Raw genomic sequence first — 22,346 nt, 5'->3', positions numbered from 1 at the left:
GAAAACGAAAAAGAAATTTACGTAAATGGTATAGGACCAATAAATAACATCCGCTATGCTGATGATAGAGTATTGAGTAGTTCTTCTGAGGATCTGCAATGATTACTAACAATAATTAACCAGGGAAGTAACGCCAGTGGTTTAACATCAAATTTAAAGAAGGCCAAACTTATGATAGTCAGCAAGCAAAATATTGGAAATGTACAATTGTCAGTTGACCAAGAAATAATACAAAGTATTGATCGCTATGAATACCTGGGATGTTAGCTAAACAGTGAATGGGACATTGGACAGGAAATACGGATCAGCATTGAAAAAGCCAGAAGTGCATTTCTCAAAACAAAACAGCTTCTCACGTGTTGCTAAGTGAATCTAAGTTTAAGAGTACGCCTGGACAATGCTACTTATTTTCTGTTGTGTACACTGTTGGATCAACATTGCAAAAAGATTCAAGCCTTTGAAATTTTTATTGTCGCATACTTAGAATTACCTGGTCTGATAGAGTACGGAATGCTGATGTCTTGTTACGTCTAAATACAACAGTTGAGGTCTTAATCACAGTGAAGCGACGAAAACTCGAATACTTCGGACATGTTATCAGGGGTAAGAAATATCGATTCCTTCAACTAATAATACAGGAGAAAATTGAGGGCCGACGAGCACCGAGACAAAGATGGACATCGTGGCTTCAAAAATTGGGAGAGTGGTATGGAAGAAGTACCAGACCCTTATTTATATAGACCTTAGACAGACCCTTATAGCCAGAATGATCGCAAAAATTCAGTAGAAGGCGGCACCAGAAGAATATATAAGTCCAGTAAAATTTGCGGACTAGAAAATGAAATCAAAAGAATTTGCTGAAGGCAATATTTCAAAGCAAAAATAATAACGATAAACATGCTAGCAACATCTCAAGAAAGTTTTTATTAGAAATTCCATGTATTTAATAACAAATAAAGTGTAACGTGTTTCGTACATTCTCCCTCTTACGATAATTGACAATATATTGAATTTTGCACCGCGTGAAGAATATTACGTTAATATATACTTACCAACGAAACAATTTCCTTCCCCAGTTGCTGATTTTGAAATGCTATTTTTGATCGGTTTAATTAACCGTTTTGGAATATTTTCATGGCGACGTGAGCAACCACCAATAGTTTTCAAAGATGTATTCTGCTTAAAATCACGTAAAAGTGAAGTTAGAATATATTTTTTCTTTTCTTCCTGTGTAGACTTTGACGCTGCAAATGTCCCAATAGAAAGGCTCTCTAATGGACTGCTTTCATTGAAACAGTTATAGGAATTTTCGGAACAAATTGAATCAGCTACTCTCGGGGTGTCATTTTTCCATTTCAGCTCTTCCGACAAATATTGCTTTTTTGAATATTTGTCAAAGAAGTCGTCTAATTCAGGAGTGGCAATTGAATTTGAGGAATAACTGAGATCCCGTTCCCATTGTGATAACTTATTTGTATATGAAAATGGGAAATCCGATGTATTCAATACGACATCATCTATGAAACGATTCGAGCATCTTGACTTATTCCTATAATCACAAGTGGTGCTTTGTATAAGCGTATGAGAGTTGTTATTATTGATATCAGAGTTGTACCAACAAGGTTTAATTTCCAACCCGGCCGTTAATTTGGCAAAAATGTTATTTCCGGATAAGTTAGTTATTCGATTAAAACTATTTCCACTTCCTATTGCGTCCAACTGTTCAGTTTTCCTTTTTCCATTTGTCTCCTTCACTTTTTTTGAATTTTCTGAATGTTCTTCACAATCTGTCTGTTCATTTGATAAAATTCGATTATAATAACTGCGCTTTCTATATCGCCGAGATGCGTCTTCCATTTTTGGTGCAAATATTGCATCACATCTAAAATACGATATTGCATTCTCATACATCGTTTTGCATAATAACTAATAATAAATGAAAACGTCTCTATATTATTTGCTAATATAAATTTTTGCATACCATTTCATACGTAGAAAATAGAAATATAATGTATGTATTGAGCTTGCAATATTTGCTTAATAATTTCAAAAACTTCTTAAACATGCTCACATCTTTAATAGATTTCAATCCAAGTTAAAAATACTTGTATAATTATTTAAAGAACTATAGGAAATATTAAAATGTAAGAAATTGAATAATTAATCGAGCGCTATATTTATATCAAAATTGTTCAACAAAATCAACGTCAATTAAGATCCACAAAATAACTAATTTTTCTCGAACTAGAAGCATTTATTTCCGAAATTTTACTTCCCAGTTATTGCTGAAAATTACTCCTATTAAAAATATATTTTTTTAACCTTCTAACTTTCTCCCGAATGCGTTTTAGTTTGATTTAGTTTCAACCATGTTCAGTAGCCCAAACAAAAATTACTTAAAAATGTGCAATATTTCGATCTATTTATAAACTATCATCAAATCAGTTCCCATCAACGTGTGCGGAGCAATTCTCATTACGGTCAATCATCCTTCCTCGGTTCTGTTGCAGGAGTCGAGAATAAATGATTAGCATCCGATAAAAAATTCTTCTCTAAGGAGTACAGTAATCAGCGAGATTGCCGACGATGAGAAATTTCTATCCTATATTAAAAGCTCTGGATTTATTAAAAATATCTCGGAAGCAAGAAAACATGAAATAGTTTTTAAAATGTCAGTAAAATTACCCATTAAATTAGTTGCATGGTCCCTTATTTAACTGTTTAGTTAGATGCTATATACGAATATATGTAAGCTCTGGGCAACATGGTGGATGAGCAATTGGAAGAAACATTTTCTCTGCAACATACTTTAGTTTCACAATTGGTTTTCTAACAAAAAGTTGAAAATTGCTGTGGTTAGTGTTAATCCTTTTCGATTATGATGGGACAGATATAAGAAATAAATTATTCACTATTTAAGAAAACTTTTTGCCATATAATATGGTTCTGTTCTTGTTTCTAATTTTTCTAGTTTTCAATTGATCTGTGAGTAAAACAAAATTTAATCATAAGTATTCACACATAGAATCAAGAAAGAATCACACGAAAATTAAAGATTATTATCAAAAGAGATAGACTTTCGAGACCATTCCTTGAAACTAATGGGTTTTTCGGGTTTTTAGGCTGTCGTTGGGTAGAGTTTCTTCTTGACGTTTCGCAAGCACGAGTGATTTGCTTGAAGGCTTACACTGTTCTGATGGTATGGATTACATCAAAACAGTGTAAGCCTTCAAGCAAACCACTCATGCTTGCGAAACCTCAAGAAGAAATTCTACCCAACGACGGCCTAAAAACCCGAAAAACCCATTAGTTTCATTAAAGATTATTGTTCACGCTCATGACTGTAACGAAAATTATTGTTTCAAAGGGTTTAAAACGCCATATGCCAAGGTGAGACGTTTTATTTTTAATTTTTGTACACATTTAACTAATTTTGTATCTTTTAGCGCTTTACAGAATGGCTTTTCTTACCTTGACCTCAGTCGGTACATAATAACATGAGGAATAGTTTATAAACTATAGTTTGGGTTAGTTTGGGTATGGGTTCCGCATCTGTAATCGCAAATGCCGATTAACGACATTATCATCTTGTATTATCTCAAATAAAGACGAAGAAGAAGAACTGAATCCGGTGTTTTATTTGTAGAATTTAATTGATAATAAAATAATTATTTCATTTGGTAACCAGATTTGCTCTCGAGGGCGTTTTTATGTTACGAAAAACCACTGATCTATAGCTATTCTCTTTAATGAGTTTCAGATCAAATTATCTCCGTACCTACGCTATTGGCAAAAATAAAAAAATGATATCGTATAGCAGAAAATGTTTTTGGAGGTTTAGAAAATACGTATTATGTTTCACGCCATACCATGTCATGCCAAAGTTTTTATTAAAAATATAAATTGGAAAACCTTTGGAATAGTCAGTTTTTCTTAAAACGGACCCAATAATAACTTTTAGAGATATCAGCTTAATATTATTAACACGAACCCACATACATGACCGAAACATAGTCGATTTAACCGAAACTGCATTCAAAATTGCACAAGTTGGCCCACAGAAGTCGCCCAAAAGTCTAGAAAATGTTTTTCTACGAATATCTTCTAAACTCGTCGAAATACCTTCCTTTTTTAGTACTGAACAGTCTAAAAAAAAGTAGAATTTATCGTCCACTAAGAGCTCACAATTTGAAATTGGTGATGGAGCCATAGGTTCGCGCTCTCTGTAGATATCCTAGTTCATATTCTAGTTAGGAACTGGGACTTTAATTTAATTAGGAATTATTATGATACCAAATTTAATTTCACAAATAGTAATCTGCAAATATAATAATCTGCAAGCATGATACTTTCAACAGGTACATTAGAAATAATAAAGAAATAAACATAAGCAATAAAATTCTTTGAAACAAGCCTTAAGAAGTTTGCTTAAAGCAATAACTCCCTCCTCACAAATAACACGCATTAGTTTATTTAACAGGACTGATGAAAAGTCAATTTTGAAGCATTTATAATTATTATTACAGAATGGACAGACATTAATTTGACATGAGTAAGTTAGATAAAAGAACTTCGCAGAGCCTCACACAAATTATCGGTTACCCAAAACAACAGTTCAATCAAATACATTATACATACGTGGTAATAATAATCACATGTATGAAATATATATTTTTGATTTTATATAACTTATTACAGCCTTAATTAATAAAAAAATGTAAAGAGTTGCGTTCCAAATTTTCGATTTAGCTCTGTTAGAATAAGTTTTTGGTGTAGATTAATAGACAAAATATCGCTTAGATGTCTTAATATTTCCTACCTAATATTATAATGCTCTGTGCCATCGTATTTTACAAAAGTTCTTGAAATGAAACGAGAACTGCTCAGTTGGAAGCAGACGAGAATCGTAAAATTAATTGTCTATTTAATTTTACCGCTCTACGCAGTACTTACTAGATAAATTAAAATATTACTTTAACTTTAAGCGAGCATAGTTATCGATATATTTCAGTTTAAAAGAAGATACAAGTTTGAAAAGAAATTCACTTACCTGTTTGGATCTGGAACTTCACTTAAGCCGCCTTGATACACCAATTGCACTTTTCAACTTTAACTAACTTTCTCACTGGAAGATTCTATGAATTACGTGATAAGCTACAATCCCGCACAAGTACAATGTAAAAAGAAAGATACTTATTAAACAATCATTAATTTATGTTTCAGTATTACACCTGACAAAATGGGTAATGTCACATTGCAATTGGATTAAAACATTTCCTAACCTCTTCTGAACGTTGTCAAGAAGCGAAAGTTAAATATTATCAAGATGTTCAATTTGTTCATTTGATATGTTTTATCTATTGAAATAAAAGGCGTAAAAACGGCGGCAGAAGGAAATCCGAAAAATTACTTATCAACGAACACTCGAGTGGCAGTTGCACAAGAAGGTCAACAAAGGGCGAATATGAAACGTATTAAATAAGTAAAACTTGGTAAGTAGGTACCTATTAATTTTTGGTGTAATCCTTGCGCTTTTATCTATATTAAGTATATTTACTCTTAGTAGAGCTTCGAGGCGTATCAATTAATTTTATGCTCAAATTACGATGCCCCAAAAGATTACCAAATGGCGAAGTCGTTTGAATATTATTTGTTCGTTTTGTTCAATATTCTACGATTCTGCCAATACAAGTGGAAAGTTAACCGATTGAAAGTGTCCGATATCCCATGTATATACAGGGTGGCCGTTCTCTAACGGAATCTTTGTATGGGTAACTTCTACATTTTTAAAGATAGAGAATCCGTTAAATGGGCAAAGTTTTCAAAATTTAGGCACCCGACTTGGTTCCTGAAATATCCTGAAAAGACAAGAAATCAACACTTTTTTAATTATCACATATTTCGTAAACTGCTTAACTTAGAAAAAAAGTTATAATTGCCTTTGGTAGAACTTTTTACGTTGAGTTCAATAAACCATCAGTTGTTATAGTCAACTTGATTTACGAGATAAAAAATAAACTTCTGGTTTTTTAAATGGTAATCATAGTTGGCTGTGGACCTTTTAAAACCCTTATTTTTTCTGAATTTAACTATACAACTGCTTATATGTTTATATCTTCTTTTAACCGTAAAAATTCGAAAGAAAAACATTAACAAGCATCTAGAAGTATTGTCACGAAATGGTTATTTTACTTTATTTTACTTTTTGTAGTAGTTTGAGTTAATAAATGTCATTAGTTGAAAGTATTATTGTTGCTAAGTAAATTATTTTTGCTAGCAAAGAAGACGGGAAAATGTATTCTAACGAAAAAAAGAATGACATACTATTCTGTTACTATACCTGTAATAGAATTACATAGCAATATGGCTATCAGTCAAAAATAAGGATCATTTAAAAAGCGAACAAAGAGGAAGTTAATGAACAAGATGAAGAAATAGTTTTAGCTTACACCCATTTTAATCCAAATTCATCAATCAGATAAACGGCCAGGGAATGTAATGTTTCAAAGGAAGAAGCCTCTTTGGTTCTAAAACAAAACAAACTCAACCCTTTCAAGTACCTTATTGCAAATACTCATCATCTCGAGATGCTGCTCGAATACTTCAGTTTGTCTAGGTGGCTTAGTAGGGTTTGCTAGGGCTATTAGATCTACAGTTTCCCCTCGCCATTTTATTTACTGACGAATCTCGGTTTACTAACAATGGAATATTTAACAGACACAATCATGTTTACTGAGCTAATGAAAATCATTATCTAATTGAAAATAGGCGAGATCAGCGTGTTTTTTTTGTGAAAGTCTGGTGTGGCATTTTTAGTGATAAAATTATTGGTCCATTCTTTTATAATCACAATTTAAATAGGGAAAGATATTTACACTTTTTACCAAATTAACTTGAAGACATGTTGAATAGTTTTCCGTTAGCATCGTATCAAAAATTGACATATTCTCAACATGATGGTGCACCTTCACATAACTCACGAGGTGAATGAGAAGATGCCAAAAAATGCCTGGCCGTAAACGGAGGTCAATTTGAACATTTAATTTAAACGATTCATTTCATTTTTGTTTTGTGCTTTGTGTGATAATATAGTTCTTGTTTCCACAGCCTACTACACATTTTTTATTTTCTTTTGAAGTTTTACGGCAACAAAAGGAGAAAAACATACAAACAATTATATTGCTAAATTCAGAAAACAATAAGGATTTTAAAAGGCCCACAGCCAACTATGATTACTATTTAAAAAAACATAACTTTATTTTTTATCTCGTAAATCAAGTTGACTATGACAACGAATGCTAGTTTATTGTATTCAGCGCAAAGAGTTGTACTAAGGGCAGTTTTAACTTTTTTTTTAAGTCAAGCAGTTTACGAAATATGTGATAATTAAAAAAGTGTTGATTTCTTGTATTTTCATAATATTTCAGGAACCAAGTCGGATACCTAAATTTTGAAAACGGTAATGAATAGGCAATCGAATTCTGCCCAATTTTGTCCATTTAACGGTTTCTCTATCTTTAAAAATGTAGGAGTTACCCATACAAAGATTCAGAAAATGGCCACCCTGTATATACGGTCTGATTTTATATGCTGTCTGTAAGATATATGTTAATATGTTACAGGCAATGTACGAACTCCGGCAATGTGCAAAATGCCTAGGCATTCTGCGAACTGCCCAACTCGCATGGCATGGCATGACTGGGTTTGGGCAATTGCACATTGACTAGGTACTGATTCTTTCTAATAACACATTTTGATATTTTCATAAATAAAGGTACTTTACTCTTGAGAAAAAGTAATATTTTATGATAAATCTAGTAAATGTCTGAAAAAAATTAATATCCGATAGGTTAACTTCGCCATTAAGTCGGACAAAACGTATATATTTGAAACTTTGTGAGAGAAGTTGAAAACATGAAACAGTATCGCCTTAATTAATTCAGATATCAATTATTATTATATTATTTTCTTTCCTGGGCTCCAGGAAAGATACTTGGATTTATACATTGTCCAAAAAACTTGTTCAAAAAGAGAAGTTGATAGCGCCGTTTACTTATTTATTATTTAATTGTGTGTTGATTTTAGTGTGATCCACCAAAATTAATGGTTACCAAAGAAGGTAGTCACAGTTTTAGCTTATTACATATTTTCTAACACATTTGAATGTCTGCTTGTATGTTAATTTATCAGTGCTGACTATTTATTTGTTTTTCTCTTTATCTTGGTATTTTTAAACAACCCATTTTCTGTTATGGACAATAAAATAATGTTAGTACTGACAGATAATAGTAACGACAGTTTAGTTCCTGTTTTTAAAACCGATTTACGAAAAAAATATTATGTTTTAAAACTACTCAATAAATATTTATTATATTTGTGCAACAACTGTAAATGTGTATTAAAATTTTATTGGTCATTATGAAATTCGGAATACAGGACTGTGCAGACATAGTCAATCGGAGAGTGTTCGACTACTAGCAAAACGCACTTTTTTATTTAAAAATCAATAACAATTTGCAGTCTGTTTCTAAAATAAAAATGTTGTATTTAAATTGAAGCCAAATCATAAAACTATTCCCTGGAAAAGATTTTAGATTTGTTTCCGCATCAATACTGGAAGTTTAATAAAATGGTAAAGTTCGACTTATGATGACTGTCCGACTACTGGCTAATTTACTCTAGTTGCATTTTAAGCTTTAGACCAGGATTTTCCAAACTTTTTACGTAATTAATTTTGCTTGACACCCGACGAGGAACTACTCTGGTTTTCGGTACACTCTATCCAAATGATTCTAGGATTCATCAGATATTGTGAACAGTTTCCGAGGTAATAACTATGCGGTTAAAGCAGATGCGTTCTCAATAAAATATCCTCCTATCTGCATATATTTTTGCAGTATTTAGACTTCTCGTCCTCGCTTATTATTTCTATTTGAGGCACTTTAGCACAAATGTCAGACAGCTGTGAACAATAAAATTGAAACACTGCAATTGTAGGTAAGCCACTTAGTATGGAGTATTGTTCTTGAAGAGCTCAAAGTAACAAAACGGTTGCTGAAATCATATAGTCCGGTAAGAGTTTTAGCGAATAATTTCTGTACCCGACGAAAACTATAAATTTTCAGTAACCAACTTTTGATTTCGTTACAATATAATATTAGAAGAATATACTTTTAAATATTTTAAACATCTTTTTAACTAGTTTTGATGTAATAATAGTGAAAGTCGTTTTACAATAGCTGAACTAGCTTTAAAATCTAGCTCTTAAAATAGTTAATCCTAGTGGCCTATACATACGTAATTAATTATTACCAGTTACATTTTTCGTGGTCAAGAAGGCAGTCTAAAACAGTTAAACAAAAATAAAGCTGCTAGTTTTCTCTACCAAAACTCATGCGATTTGATATGATTGATACTGCTCTTACTGGTTCTCACATCCCTATGATTTTTCACATACTGCAATATGTAGACACATGCAAAAACTCTCTAAGAATAAAACCGACACCAAACCACCTAAGGTGAAGTAGCTCTTAAGTACCTTATAAAATCTTTTATGTCCCATTCTATGAGATCTGTATTTAAAAATTGTTACAAATAGTGCGGTGCCTATTCACATCAACTGATGCGAACAATGAGTTGTTATCTGCAAATATCTACGTTAAAAGTCAGATTTATTGTGGAAAAATTTTAACGACTACCGATTGTAGGGCCTGATAAATGCGGAAGGGAGGTTTTTCGATGCTATAGAAAACTATAGATCGGAAGTAATTCAAGCACATTTAGCTTATGTTAACTTATAAGCTTAGTGGGCTTAATGGTGCAATTATAATGTATTTTTGCATTCAAATTTCAATTTGGTTTGAAGAGTTATCATTAATTCAAACGGATATTGAAAAAACGCGACAAGCTACAAATCATTACACTTAGAAAACGAGCTATAAAGTTTCAAAAAACTATATAAACGGCATATTTTACATAGTTTTTAAATGATAAACAGATTAATGATAGATTATGTTTTAACGTCTTCGCCTGTGAGGTGTAGCTTGTCACGATATTCCAATAAGCCCTTCAATCAAATTGAAAAAATTCCCCGAAATATACAGAAAAGTTAAACATAGAGTCTTTAGAGGGCCAAACTACGAAGTGGCTTTACAAAGAACTCCAGAAAGAAAAATAAATCCATTTAGAAAATAGCACAATGTAAACGAGCTCTGGATAAAAATTAGAATCCCACATATTACAGGCTGCAAAAGAAAGTATAGAAGTTAGGAAAATTAACTTAAATCCAACAAAAGTATCAAAGCGATGGTTTACTAACGAAATAAGAGATTTAACGTACGAAAAAAGAAAAGCATATATATTATATTGTAGTAATAAGACGCCCAACAATTATGAGCAACACAAAGATACAAGAAACCGTGTAAACTCTAATATCAGAAACTTGAAGAGATTGAACGCGGTTTACCAAAAAGATGGAACACGACCTTCATGGCGCGCAACGCAAAGTGTGGAAAAGGCTTAAAGGGAGAAAACAACCGGTAAATGAATATAACAACTTTAAGAAAATAGAAGCAGAAGAATGGACAGCTTACATTAAAAAACTCTACAATGAAGGGAACAATAAACATGCAGTAGACGGGGAAGAAGGAGAGAAAGTAGAAAAGGGCGACAACGAACAAATCATAGAAATTACAAGCGAAGAACTTCGGAATACGACAGGAAAATTAGAAAAACAGGAATGCCTCATGACCTGATGGCATACCCAATGAGCTCCTAAAATATGGAGGAGGAATAATAATTGAAAATATKGCGGTACTTTTTCAGGAAATTCTTGATACCAAGCGAGTACCGAATCAATGGAAAACTAGTATTACAATATCAATATACAAAAAAGRAAATAMGAAGAATCCTAKCAACCGTACCGATGGTGGCAAAAATAAAACACTATTTTTTCATGCGCCGACGTTTCGACTATATTTAGGTCATCCTCAGGGCTCTAAAAAGGAAAACAGAGGGGTTTCAGCCTTGAGCTTAGTRAAGTTGAAACATTTGAGTGAGTCAATGTCGTCATTGAGATATAATTACACTCTTCAATAAAAATGTAATACTTAACTTTACAATAGATTAAAATTAGATCGTGACAAACAGGGCGTAAAGTTAAAATATCTAACATCCARCACAAAGATATCAAGYCTAGYCTTTGAAAAAACAAGAGACTTTTTCAAGAGTTAAGTTAAGAAATTAACATTCTTATGTTATTGGTGCTATGTTTCAGTTGATCATTGATTTTCATTATATTTTGTATCTTTTCTTTTGTCGATTTACTTTTAGAAGGTGCTCTTTTAATCAACACCGAAGTATAGAAATACAGAAAATATAAAATGCAAAACACTTAATGTTATGTTGTAATACTGGTAGGAGTTCATTAAAGTTGATGTCGATCATTTTTCTCTAAAAAAGTATGTATCTAGAACATTACACTTATTTCTTACCCCCATGCAAATGTTTTACAGTAAAACTTTTACTGTTTTTAATTACGTGACACACTCTGCAATTTAGAATTGGTCATTAAGAAAATCATTTTGTGAGGTTCAGACATATTTTAGGGGATGGGCATTCGTTATCAGCGTTCTCACCATAAAAACGCCATTTGTTAAATGTTAGCTACCTTGAGCCCAAAGGCAAGCACGTGTCTGTTTGATAACTTTCCAAATGAGAATCTCAACTTTGGGTTTTCCCATGCGTGATGGTCATGATATTTAATTATAGATGTAAAAGGACATCAATCAAAATTCTTTTAATAGATAATTTGCTCCATTTAATGTTCAGGACATCTATAAAGTACATGTGTATTCCAGATCAAATACAAGTATTGACTGCAATTGGTTAAAATGCTTTAACTGTCGCCGCATATTTATCCGGCTATCCAAAGCAGTTAAGTAGTTGGATAAATAGTTTATAGACACATATTGGAAAAGAGCTGATGCACGGAATGTCGATTTTCTCTCATGGACTTTGTATTGGCACGTCCTGTGTTATTTGAAATATAAAAAATCTCTGATTACAATGAAATTACCTTTATTTGTTAAAAGAGCTAAACTGCAATATTAGTTGTGGTAATTTACGATCCGAAACATGACAATATTTTCTACCAAATACCCATTTACAAACTCAGCAGGCATCCAAGAGCTCTCATATTCACTTACAAAATCTGTTTTTCATAATTGCTTATACCCTTATTTATGTATTAGAGTCGGCACTTAGCATATGTGTTAATAAATTTTCAGGCTTTTAGCACTCGAAATTAATATAAATCACTTCAAGAACGTTGTCCGCGAATATTGGAGAGAAAAGAAAAATTACTCCACTCGCAACAGTCCATTAGTGTTCAAATCGTATTATTTATTATCCATTGAACTTGAATAAGATTCGAAAAAATGTGGACTGAATAGGTTTACGAAGATAAACTAATCTGCTACCATATTTGTGATAGAAATTAATATCGAAAAAAATATGTTCGGTGATGATCAGCCGAGGAAATCCGAAAAAACGCATATTCTCTTTCAGATAAACTTTACAAGTTAGGACAAAGAATATGTAGAAGTCATATTTTAAAGTACTGTATCGAGGGAGTTTTTCAATGTTTACGTTTTTTATTTAATTGATTTAACTTACTTCAGGCACTTATTGATTAATAGTTATAATAGAAACATTTCATTACTTTTGCTCAGTTTTGATAAATTTTAAGCAGAATTGAAAATACTAGAAAATAAAAGACTTAACTGCCGTAGATTGAGAAAGCCTTGAAATATAGATAAGTTAAACAAAACATGTCGCAAAAATTCAAGACATTTTCGGCTAAATATAAAAAAATTCTGAATGCACTTTCATTTTAATTAAATTATATTCAATTTTTTTCATTAGCAAATGCAATCCTTGCTATATGTAATCGGTAAGTTATTAGCTAAACTTGCTGCAAAGTACACCAACTGAAAGTGAACTAGCGGAAGGGTTTAAAGTGCTCCATCCCTTAGCTGCCCCTAATAACAGAGACAAAACACGGTCTAAACGCTTCACTTTTGTTTTATTCGAGAGCAGTAAACAATCAGTAACACTACACCACCATGAACTTGGTAATAAAAGATACTTTCTTATACCGTGGGAAAAATATTTGTTTAATTGTTCCAGTTTCTATTGTTTTGACCATTTTGCGGTTGCTATTAAGGGCTATTGTTATCATCATTTTTTATGTGTTAGTATTTTTAGGTGCTTGCAATTCAGTGAATCTGAGCTAGATGGGATATTAAAAAATTGTCATACATTTTTCAAAACGCTCTTGTTATAAAAACTTTTAATTTGTGCATAGACAAGCTTTCATTTGCTGCAAAATTTATTACTATTTGTCAAGGCAAATGTTATCAAGGTTTTCTTAGTGGACGTCAGGTAAAAACTTTTTTGGAAAGACACTTTTTGCATGTAGACGCATTTTCTGCATAATTCTGTTAATAACGCGCCGATTTGGATATTTTGAAATTTGTTGAAAAACGTACGATTTTCTATAAAAACTGCATCTCGGAAAATTGCAATCAGTTTGAAAAACTTGAAAGATATGATGATTTGAAAGTCGAAAAGATGATTTTCCGAACAAAATAGAACCATAAAATATAAAGTAGAAATAGACTGTTTGCAAAGTGTATTCTCGACACATTCACTGTATATAAGAAAATTTGTATTTGCAACAGTTTGGAAAGAAATGGGCTATGAATATTGGCAAGCGTAAAACTCTCAAACTTGCACAAACGTCCACTCTTTACCCTGTAAGTCGGTCAGTCAATCAACATTTTTCAAAAATTAAAAAACTCTTAAAAAGCCCATAGACTTGGCGTAAAAAGTTATATCATGGCAAAAGTTCATTTTGGTCACCGTTTCAGCGCCAGTGGGGRAAACACGCTCTTTTGCCGCWGGTTTTGCGGCGCACTAAGATTTTTTTTACCCCAAAATRTATTTTTAGCAGCAACAATAGTTTTAAAAAAATTTTRCAATTAATTTTTTTCAATTTGGAAAGTTTTATTATTGTTTGAAAATCGTATATGTGCTAATTTGWTACTTAAGAGTCGAATTTAGACCAAAATGTKACTTTTGATTAACATGGTTTTCGTGTATAGTTTCGGAGAAAACGRGATTTGAAGTTAGACTGKTATTTGCACTTATTTGTCCATAAAKCCGCAACTATTGGCAAAGAAAAATGCCCTSGGTTGCCACTTGTRTTCCCTARAGTTCATATGTCTTGACAAAAATCGAYATTGGCAAATGGTTTGGGAGATAATTAACCCTGAATATTGCCAACCGTTCGACTGTTTCATTTGCGCATATCTCCATTCTTGCCTGTAACTTCGCWAAATGYTRAGATATTTCACAAGTTTTAAAACCCCAAAAAAGYMCAAAGAAGTAGCTTTAAAAACTATTCCAGCYTCAAATTAGATAGCGGCAACAGCAAGCGAGTATAACGAGTTTRAACGCAGAAGGTGTGCAACCTTTTGAAAAAATAATRTTTGGGAAACTAATACTAATTGAACTAATTGAAAAAGTYGAGATTTATGGAGTATTTAATACTGTTGAACGCATTCGGTTATAATTAAGGTCAAATTCCGTTCTTAACAGTATTTCTTGCGTTTATTTTTCTATTGCTGCCTCAGAATGATGTGGAACCTTTTAWTTCGCTAGTCAATAAGAAAACGCTGTAATTAGTSAATAAAAGMACTTGAAAAACTTACCTGTGTTATCCAAAGAAAGTTCTAAAACRTACGAAAATAAGAGCGCTTTAATTTTGAAAAMGTGGTTATATAAAATGAGTCTTAACGAGAATCAAATATCCACAATTCTGCACATGCGAGCAGCGTAAATGCTATAWAAAACCTTCAACCCTGATTGCCATATATTTCTACAAAAAGAAATGCTATATGGATCTAGAGGGCCGAAAATTCCCGAAAATCCCGAATTTTTCTTAAAACACTCATTTGGTGGATKTGGTGGAAGTCTGCTTAAAATCTKGATCTGGACCACTTACAGCCTGAAGGAAGCTGARTGGTAAAAAATCTGAAATTTATCGGACGGATCCTGGCCGCYGAAATTCTCTAAACCGAATCGTTTGGAAGCAATAATTTATATAGAGAGTAAAATTTGGCAAAAACTGGCCAATATCTGAATATGTAGTCAAGGATCACTTGCAGCCATCACGCTATCCGCTAAACCATCACAAAGCAATAAACAAGTTCCACCTACCTTTAGGCATTTTGATCTGGATTCTGCGCAATTTTAATTAACATTTGAATACAGCAAAATGATTTATAACAGAAAAACATTAGTGTTGATATCTTGATTTTTAAGACTTTTTAGCCAGATTTAATTTGTAAAGTTTAATTTAAARACAAAMTACTGCGGAAAGYCTGATRATTAAAATTTTGAAAAGACTTGCTATCCCTCATGAGAAACAAGAACCGTTTAATTTAGGGCGTAATTCACAGAARAAAAAGTACCTAATTATCTAGTTTCAGCCCYTCTTGATGTTGATAACAACAACTGACTTYCGTTATAAATTCCCTACCTKCCTCTACTAACTATAAATGCCTSTACTAACACTTTCTTRATGGAAATTWCTTCAGAAAATATATTTTGCAAYCACTTGGAGGTTCGAAGGTTTACGTTTATCTTCCCTTGTTTTCCTTGAGTGCTGATTTAAACTATTTAAAAAGTATCAATGGATAATAATTGAGATTTTCAGTTCAATTTAGGATGTAATTTAAAGAAGAAAAAACTTGCAAATTACGCAAATTACCTGTCAAGATAATAAAAAGTATAGTTTGCAACAGAAAATTAATAGTTTTACATATCAAAAGTGTCTTCTGTAGAAAACCTGATTCGTTAACGTATAATATCTGAGTTAAGTAAATTTTACGAAAAGAAAATTCGAAAAATTTCAAAACTCAATCCAGAATCCAGAACGGCCCTCGTCGTTTCTTGTCGAATAAATATGGCATGCAGCAATATGATAAAATACAAGTCGATAATATGAGGCGAAAAGCATCACATACATCTTACATGGCCACCAGGGACAAAGCAACTAGAGTCAAAACCAGAGTCTAAAGTTTAATTATTTGAAATGGATAGAGGAAAGAAAGATAAATAAAAAATGCCATCAACTTCAGTTGTTGCTCGAAAACCTGAAATCACTTCAAGGCAAGAGACCCATATGTAAGAAATAATTCTTACCAACTTCCTGCAAGCTGGCGCCTCATACTCCATTCTCCTCAAAAAACTCCCACTACACTTGAACAAACAATAAAGATCCAATGCGAATTGAAAATTTTAATCTTTCAGTTAGAAAATAAAGGATAATCTAGCGTACTTGCCTTATTGGCACCAAATCATCTTGTATATGCCGACGAATTTTGTTAACTAATAGTTTGGTAACTGCACATCAACTTTTCAAAAAAAATGAAGCGATATTGAAGTTTCTCCTGTGATGCTATGATTGTTGGCTGGGTCGTCCCTTTGAATGAGTCATGTGCAGTTCAATTTCCGTTTTTCCATTGCTGACTGTTTTGTACAAAGTGTCTGTTCGCACGCAAATATTTTCAAACGCAACTTTCTGGTGCAAACTAGTTTGGGTGATCGCCGTGAACAAAACGGGTTTCCTAGCCAAATATAAACATATCTCCAATCATAGAGCGGAATAGACTTTTTCATGCTAAATTAAAGGCTCTCAGACTTTTGTTCGATTTTTAGGAAGCTTTGAGTCTTTTCAGCTGGATATCCATTGCTCCGACGGAATACGAAACTTGCTTTTCACACGGGCTCTCGATTCAGCATTATGATCAATTTTAATGAAAGTGAGTCGTAAAATAAATTTTTATGAAAGAGCTGGTGGTCGTGCAAAAGTGATCTAAAGAGAAGTTCCACATTCAATCTGAACGCCTCATCAAGAGCGGTGGAATCAGTATATACTGCGGTGGAGTACGTATATGACTTATTCGTAAGGCTTGGCTATGAATTTGATTAAATCACAGTGCACAAAAAATGTAAATGCAATGTTAAAGCACATTCGGTCATCAGATTAACACATGTTTCTATGTCAAAATAGCCATTTTATAGATAAGCCTGTTCTATTTTTAAATATAAATTACAAAGCAGCGCCATAAGCTCAACATTCAAGCGTGATGCCACACGTCAAGTACCATATCATTATTTAACAAAGGAAATAATTTACCAAAACTTCAACATATGATGATAAAACTCAGGCTGATAATTAACTCCTGCACAAAGCGGGTTTCCTGCAATGAAATTCGCCACGATCCTGATGAACGTAATGCATTTTCATGTCAGACAGACAATGAAACAGCAGAACATGTGTCTTGTGGCATCCTTGCAGACTGTGACTTTCCCTGCAACAATTAAGGGGGATTAGATAGAGTCATAGAGGACATTAATGGGGTTTATTATAGTGCGATGGAACGCGTGTACATTTCTGCAGCTGACGCAATGTTTGAAGATGACATTCGCACCCTAATATAAATTCGTGCTCCTTTTATTTCAGGATGGTATTAGTGGATTAAAGAGCGACAGGAATAATTGAACTGCCTGCAGAATAACAGCAAATTATGTAGCATATGACACCAAATTAAAATGCTCTATTTTATTAGATTAGTCATATCGCTGATACATGTAATATGTTCTAAAAATCATCTCCGAGTAGAAGCTTCATATAMACTAACTATTATTTCAGTATATTGTTAAGCTAATTTCCTATGTTCTTAAAATACGTTTATTATGATTCTGTTGTTACAGTTTTAAGAGATAGTCARCGAAGCTTTAAACGAGCATGTGGCATCTCAAATTAGTGTATATTTTAAATTCTGCCACATATTCAGGAGCTTAAAATGAGGACATTTASCTAATCGACCTTATCACAAAACCACGGGTTTAGGAGCCAGAGAGATMARAAATGTAGCTTAAGAGATTTTTATTATCATTTTTTAAGCAATCTTRCTCTTTAAACGTGTTTCTAGGCTTGTTCAATTTATTTTATTCAGTTCATTCAAATTATYCAAATTKTGTTGCTAGTAATTGTTCACCGATACGGTTTCTAGCATGATATCTGTATAATTTGTATATTAAAGATCGACTATAGCTTTTGYACATTTTGAAACGGTAGCAAACAAGAAAACAATTTAATTTCACTAMCATTTCTCAGAGAAATAGTTCAAAATTCAGAYTKTTAGTTKCATTTACTAATAATAATTMTCGTTTCATGCAGATGCAGTAATTGAAATARTTCATCCATTCAGCTACAAATAACAAATAATGCATTTTAGATTATTTTTCTGTCKAATTTATAGTTGTTGGTGAACYATTGTTGTTTATTGTGGATTTACATAATTGTTGAAGATATGAAGTGTTATGTCCAAAAATTAMAGCTAATTGTTGGTACTCAAATTACARTTACACTGAACGGATCCCAGTAATCATGAGTTTCTTTRRCAGAATTAAGTTAGTATTAAAATTTATCACTAAAGTATGAAGATTWKMTTCTACTTCATTGGAATTATATTCAWTACAGATTTTTGTGATAAATGATGAGATAAAATAAGTGAATTGAGCACTAAACCAAACTAACTTWTACCTACATGCGTACTTGCGTACTAAGTTAAAAGGAGTTTAGCATGTAATCTTTCATATAATTAAACTATACTGATATTYCACTAGACYGATATTTTTCTTTTGTTTCAGAAGRAGGCTCYAAAAAGTTTATGAAGGTAATATGGGAAGATGCATCGCTGATCAAGGTATGTCCTTAATCGTATTTTCTTAAAATAGATGCTTCCTTAATGCTACTGCTTTCCTAACTATCGTCGTGACAGTCTCTTACTTGGTTGCAAACAATATATATGCAATATTATACAGGGTGTCCCGTAAGCACATGATCAAAAGGGCACTGCGACATTCTTTGGCTCCAAAAGAAGACGATGTGACTTAACAATTATTTAAAAGAAATGTCTGACTTCTCTGCTAATAATGGTCAAAGTTAATAAAAAAAAAAAATTTTGGGAATATCGAAACGCGTTTTAAATTTGTCCTTATGTAAGAGTCCTAATTTGTTGAAGCAACCGAATGTTTTAAGAATTTCAGGCATTAGCTGCAAATGTTGTAGTAAGCGATAATGTTTTAAGGAAATTAATTGTCAAGAGTTTTATAATTATTGACTAACGCGTGTTATAAATTGGTTACTACGTGGTAAGGAACTAGACTTCTTTTTGCTAGTGCTACAAATTTTTACGAAAAACACAAACGTCTAAAAAATAGTGTTCGTTATGTGAAACTCAAATTGAAAATAAAATTTAAATTATTGGACGAATATTAAAATTAAAAACAATACTGTTTTCCGAACCTTTCTCAATGATATTGTTTGTTTCTGTCACCGCGGTTCCATCCATTCGAAAAGCAAAATTTTGTTTTTAGAATTTTCCACCTTTTCCACATTTATTTAGACATCCGCAGGTCAATTTTTTATTAAACTTTCTTAGTCAGTTGAAATGTTACTATGTAGATATCCATGGATGGCGGTATAATGATTCCAAAAATATCTAAACAATTATGATAGTAGAAATAAAAAAAAATAGAAAAAAACTTAAAGAAAATGCACCTTTAACACATTAAAATATCCAATTGAAATTTAATAAAAAATGTTCAAAACCCAATGGTACTTGAAATACTGTCAATCATTTTTCTTATTTCATATCAGTAGGAATTCATAGGCATCAAAGTAAGGAAATAACTAAGATAAGACACCAGTGAAATGTTTCACTGTTGTCTTATCTTAATCTTAGTGACACAAATGTTTCAAATTTATGGCGATTTAGTTATGGAAGTAGCTTATTGATATGTTTTCATTTAAATTAAAATTGTGAAGGTTGTTCTTTGGATTTTTTATTTTCACAGTTTGATTCGCTTACTATTTCACTAAAAAAATATTTTTTTGATTTAGGTTCACTCAAAATCATTATTAGTTTTAGACGAAACATAAGTTGGTATCAAATACGTTTATTTCGTAATAGTAAATCGTAGTAGTAATAGTAGTAAAAATATATCGATTTATACCAGGAGGTAAAATTTGCAGCAGCATGAACATTGCATAATTTAAATAAAATCGATCTCATTGTAGAAGCAAAGTTTAATCATATTCAAGTGTTAGTTTAAAATAAATGATCCACGTTGATGTATTAACATCTTATTTTAAAGTCACAATCCAGCTGTAGAATAATTTATAAATTATATAAATTACGGACACTGGTTTTACCCTCATGCTATGCTTTGTAATTTTCGACTATTTAAGTAAAATGAAAACATTTTATGCATAATAATCAATATTGCTCAGTTGATATGCATAATGTCTTTAAAAGGATACGAAATAAGTTTGTACTTATATGAATATTCAATACGATATGCCGGTCATCAATATTTCATTCATCAAAACTTGCAGCTGCAAATGGTACACCTAAATAAAATCTAATCAAACACTTTTCCCACAGACAATCTCAATAAACATGCCCTTGCACAACAAGCAGGCATTGTACAAAATAACGGACAAAATACCACCCTTCATATAAGCCGAAACCACCCCCGAATACTAGTCAAAATAGCAGAATTGCATAAATGAGAATATAATAAACTGATTATAGCTTGCCTTCTTTAGTGACATGATATTACGTTAGATGAGCGGAAAGACTACATTTTTTGTAATATTTCCAAACCTTTGTCCACTTTGCAAACTTTGTTCAAAATATTGCAGGCTGCCAGTCCAAATCACTGCATCTTGGGTGGTGAACTGTGTGAAATAGAAATAAAAAATTTGCAAATTTATGAAATAAATATAAAGCCAAAGCTTTATTGTTCTTATTTACACTTTATTCTCCGTACTTAAAAAAAAATGACAATAAAAAATGTATTTGAGGCAGAATGCTCTGCAACAGACATACTTTTGAAATATGTATGTTTTCACTTCAACTTCAACATTTCAATGGTAAATTTTCGGCAAAATTCGTTTTACTACTCTACAGATGGATATTGCAAGCTTTAAAGGGAAAAGAGAACGTTTGAACTATAAAAAAAAGTAATGACAACCTAAACCCGGTAGAAAGGTAAATATTAAGTTGTGGCTTAGGTACTCCTGCAAAAAAATATTGATTATTTTACTGAAGATTATCATAAAAAAATTGTATTATGTGACTGTAAAATGATCAGAAAATATGAATATGAGATTACAAAGCTAAATGGGAAAGTGGAACCCAGGAGAAAAGGATAATAAAGCTATAATTTAAAACAAAGAAAATTAACTTTTCTAATTGTTGTGTTATGTTTAAGTAGGTAGGCACTTAGGAGTATACGTTTGTAAATTTAAATTTTGCTAATTGCCAAAGCGCACTATGCGATTTTAATCTGATCGCTCGCTTAGACATTTGCAAAAAGCGTTCTGAATTGACTTGAATTTCTTTATAAATACCTACAAGTAAAAGTTACTAGATACAAATATATCTAAATGCGATATAAAAGAACATCCAGTCAACTCAGAAACATCCGCTTCTCTAAAGGAACATTTGCGAATTCATTCTCAACACACACAACAAGGTAATCGCTAAAATCCCCACAAAGGTGAAAGGGTGCTTATTGAACATAATAGAGGGTTTACTCAAAAGTTAAGGGCAGAAATAGAAATTTGATATGATAGGACAATATAAGCGTGTGACTGGCAAAAAGGATTAAAGCAGCTGACAAACACATTTCATTGCATAGGAAGAAAAAGCCAATGAAGAAGGAATCGAAATATCACCATTGTGCATCGTATTTTTTGCTTCATCTTTTCAAACGCGTTTTGATCTCGTGGTAGATCTGATTGCTGAATGTGAGGGATATTTTGCATGAAAGATCTTTAACTTGAAATATTACAACTTAAAAATACCTAACTGCAATAAAAGTAAACAGGTTCCTAAAATTTACAAACATTATATTGAGATTACATTTTCTTTATAAGATTCAAAAAGTAATTGCAAATTAACTGACACAATAAAATAAATTGTTTATATTTTATTAGAGCTGTTAAACTATGCTGAACCTGAAAAAGCGACGCCGATAAACAGAGATATAAAACAATGCGGAAACATACGGGTAGAGAAAAGTTACGCTCAATTTCCCGTAAATCATAAATATTCATCGGCAAAAGCAATTCACCCTACATAGAACGCGAGCCATATTGCACAATTTAATTTTAGGGTTATCTCTGTTACCGACAATAT

General features: G+C 32.1%; 1 protein-coding gene across 1 annotated transcript; it reads right to left on the bottom strand.

Moving 5' to 3' along the window:
• Window positions 1–1,031: 1,031 nt before the first annotated feature.
• LOC125503042 lies at window positions 1,032–5,493 on the bottom strand. Its single transcript, XM_048662772.1, has 2 exons — window positions 5,051–5,493; window positions 1,032–1,882 (listed from the first exon to the last, which is right to left on the bottom strand). Exon 2 carries the CDS (start codon window positions 1,855–1,857, stop codon window positions 1,033–1,035), a length of 825 nt encoding a protein of 274 aa, XP_048518729.1. The 5' UTR covers window positions 1,858–1,882; window positions 5,051–5,493; the 3' UTR covers window position 1,032.
• Window positions 5,494–22,346: the final 16,853 nt, after the last annotated feature.

This window comes from Dendroctonus ponderosae, unplaced genomic scaffold (genome assembly GCF_020466585.1).
Source record: "Dendroctonus ponderosae isolate FM_Combo_2020 unplaced genomic scaffold, Dpon_F_20191213v2 Dpon_F_20191213_115, whole genome shotgun sequence".
NCBI classification, from domain to species: domain Eukaryota; kingdom Metazoa; phylum Arthropoda; class Insecta; order Coleoptera; family Curculionidae; genus Dendroctonus; species Dendroctonus ponderosae.
This window is presented reverse-complemented; position numbering and strand designations above follow the sequence as displayed.

Excerpts from the sequence above, each read along its gene's own strand:
- LOC125503042 (XM_048662772.1), bottom strand. The coding sequence starts at position 1,857 with ATGGAAGACGCATCTCGGCGATATAGAAAGCGCAGTTATTATAATCGA.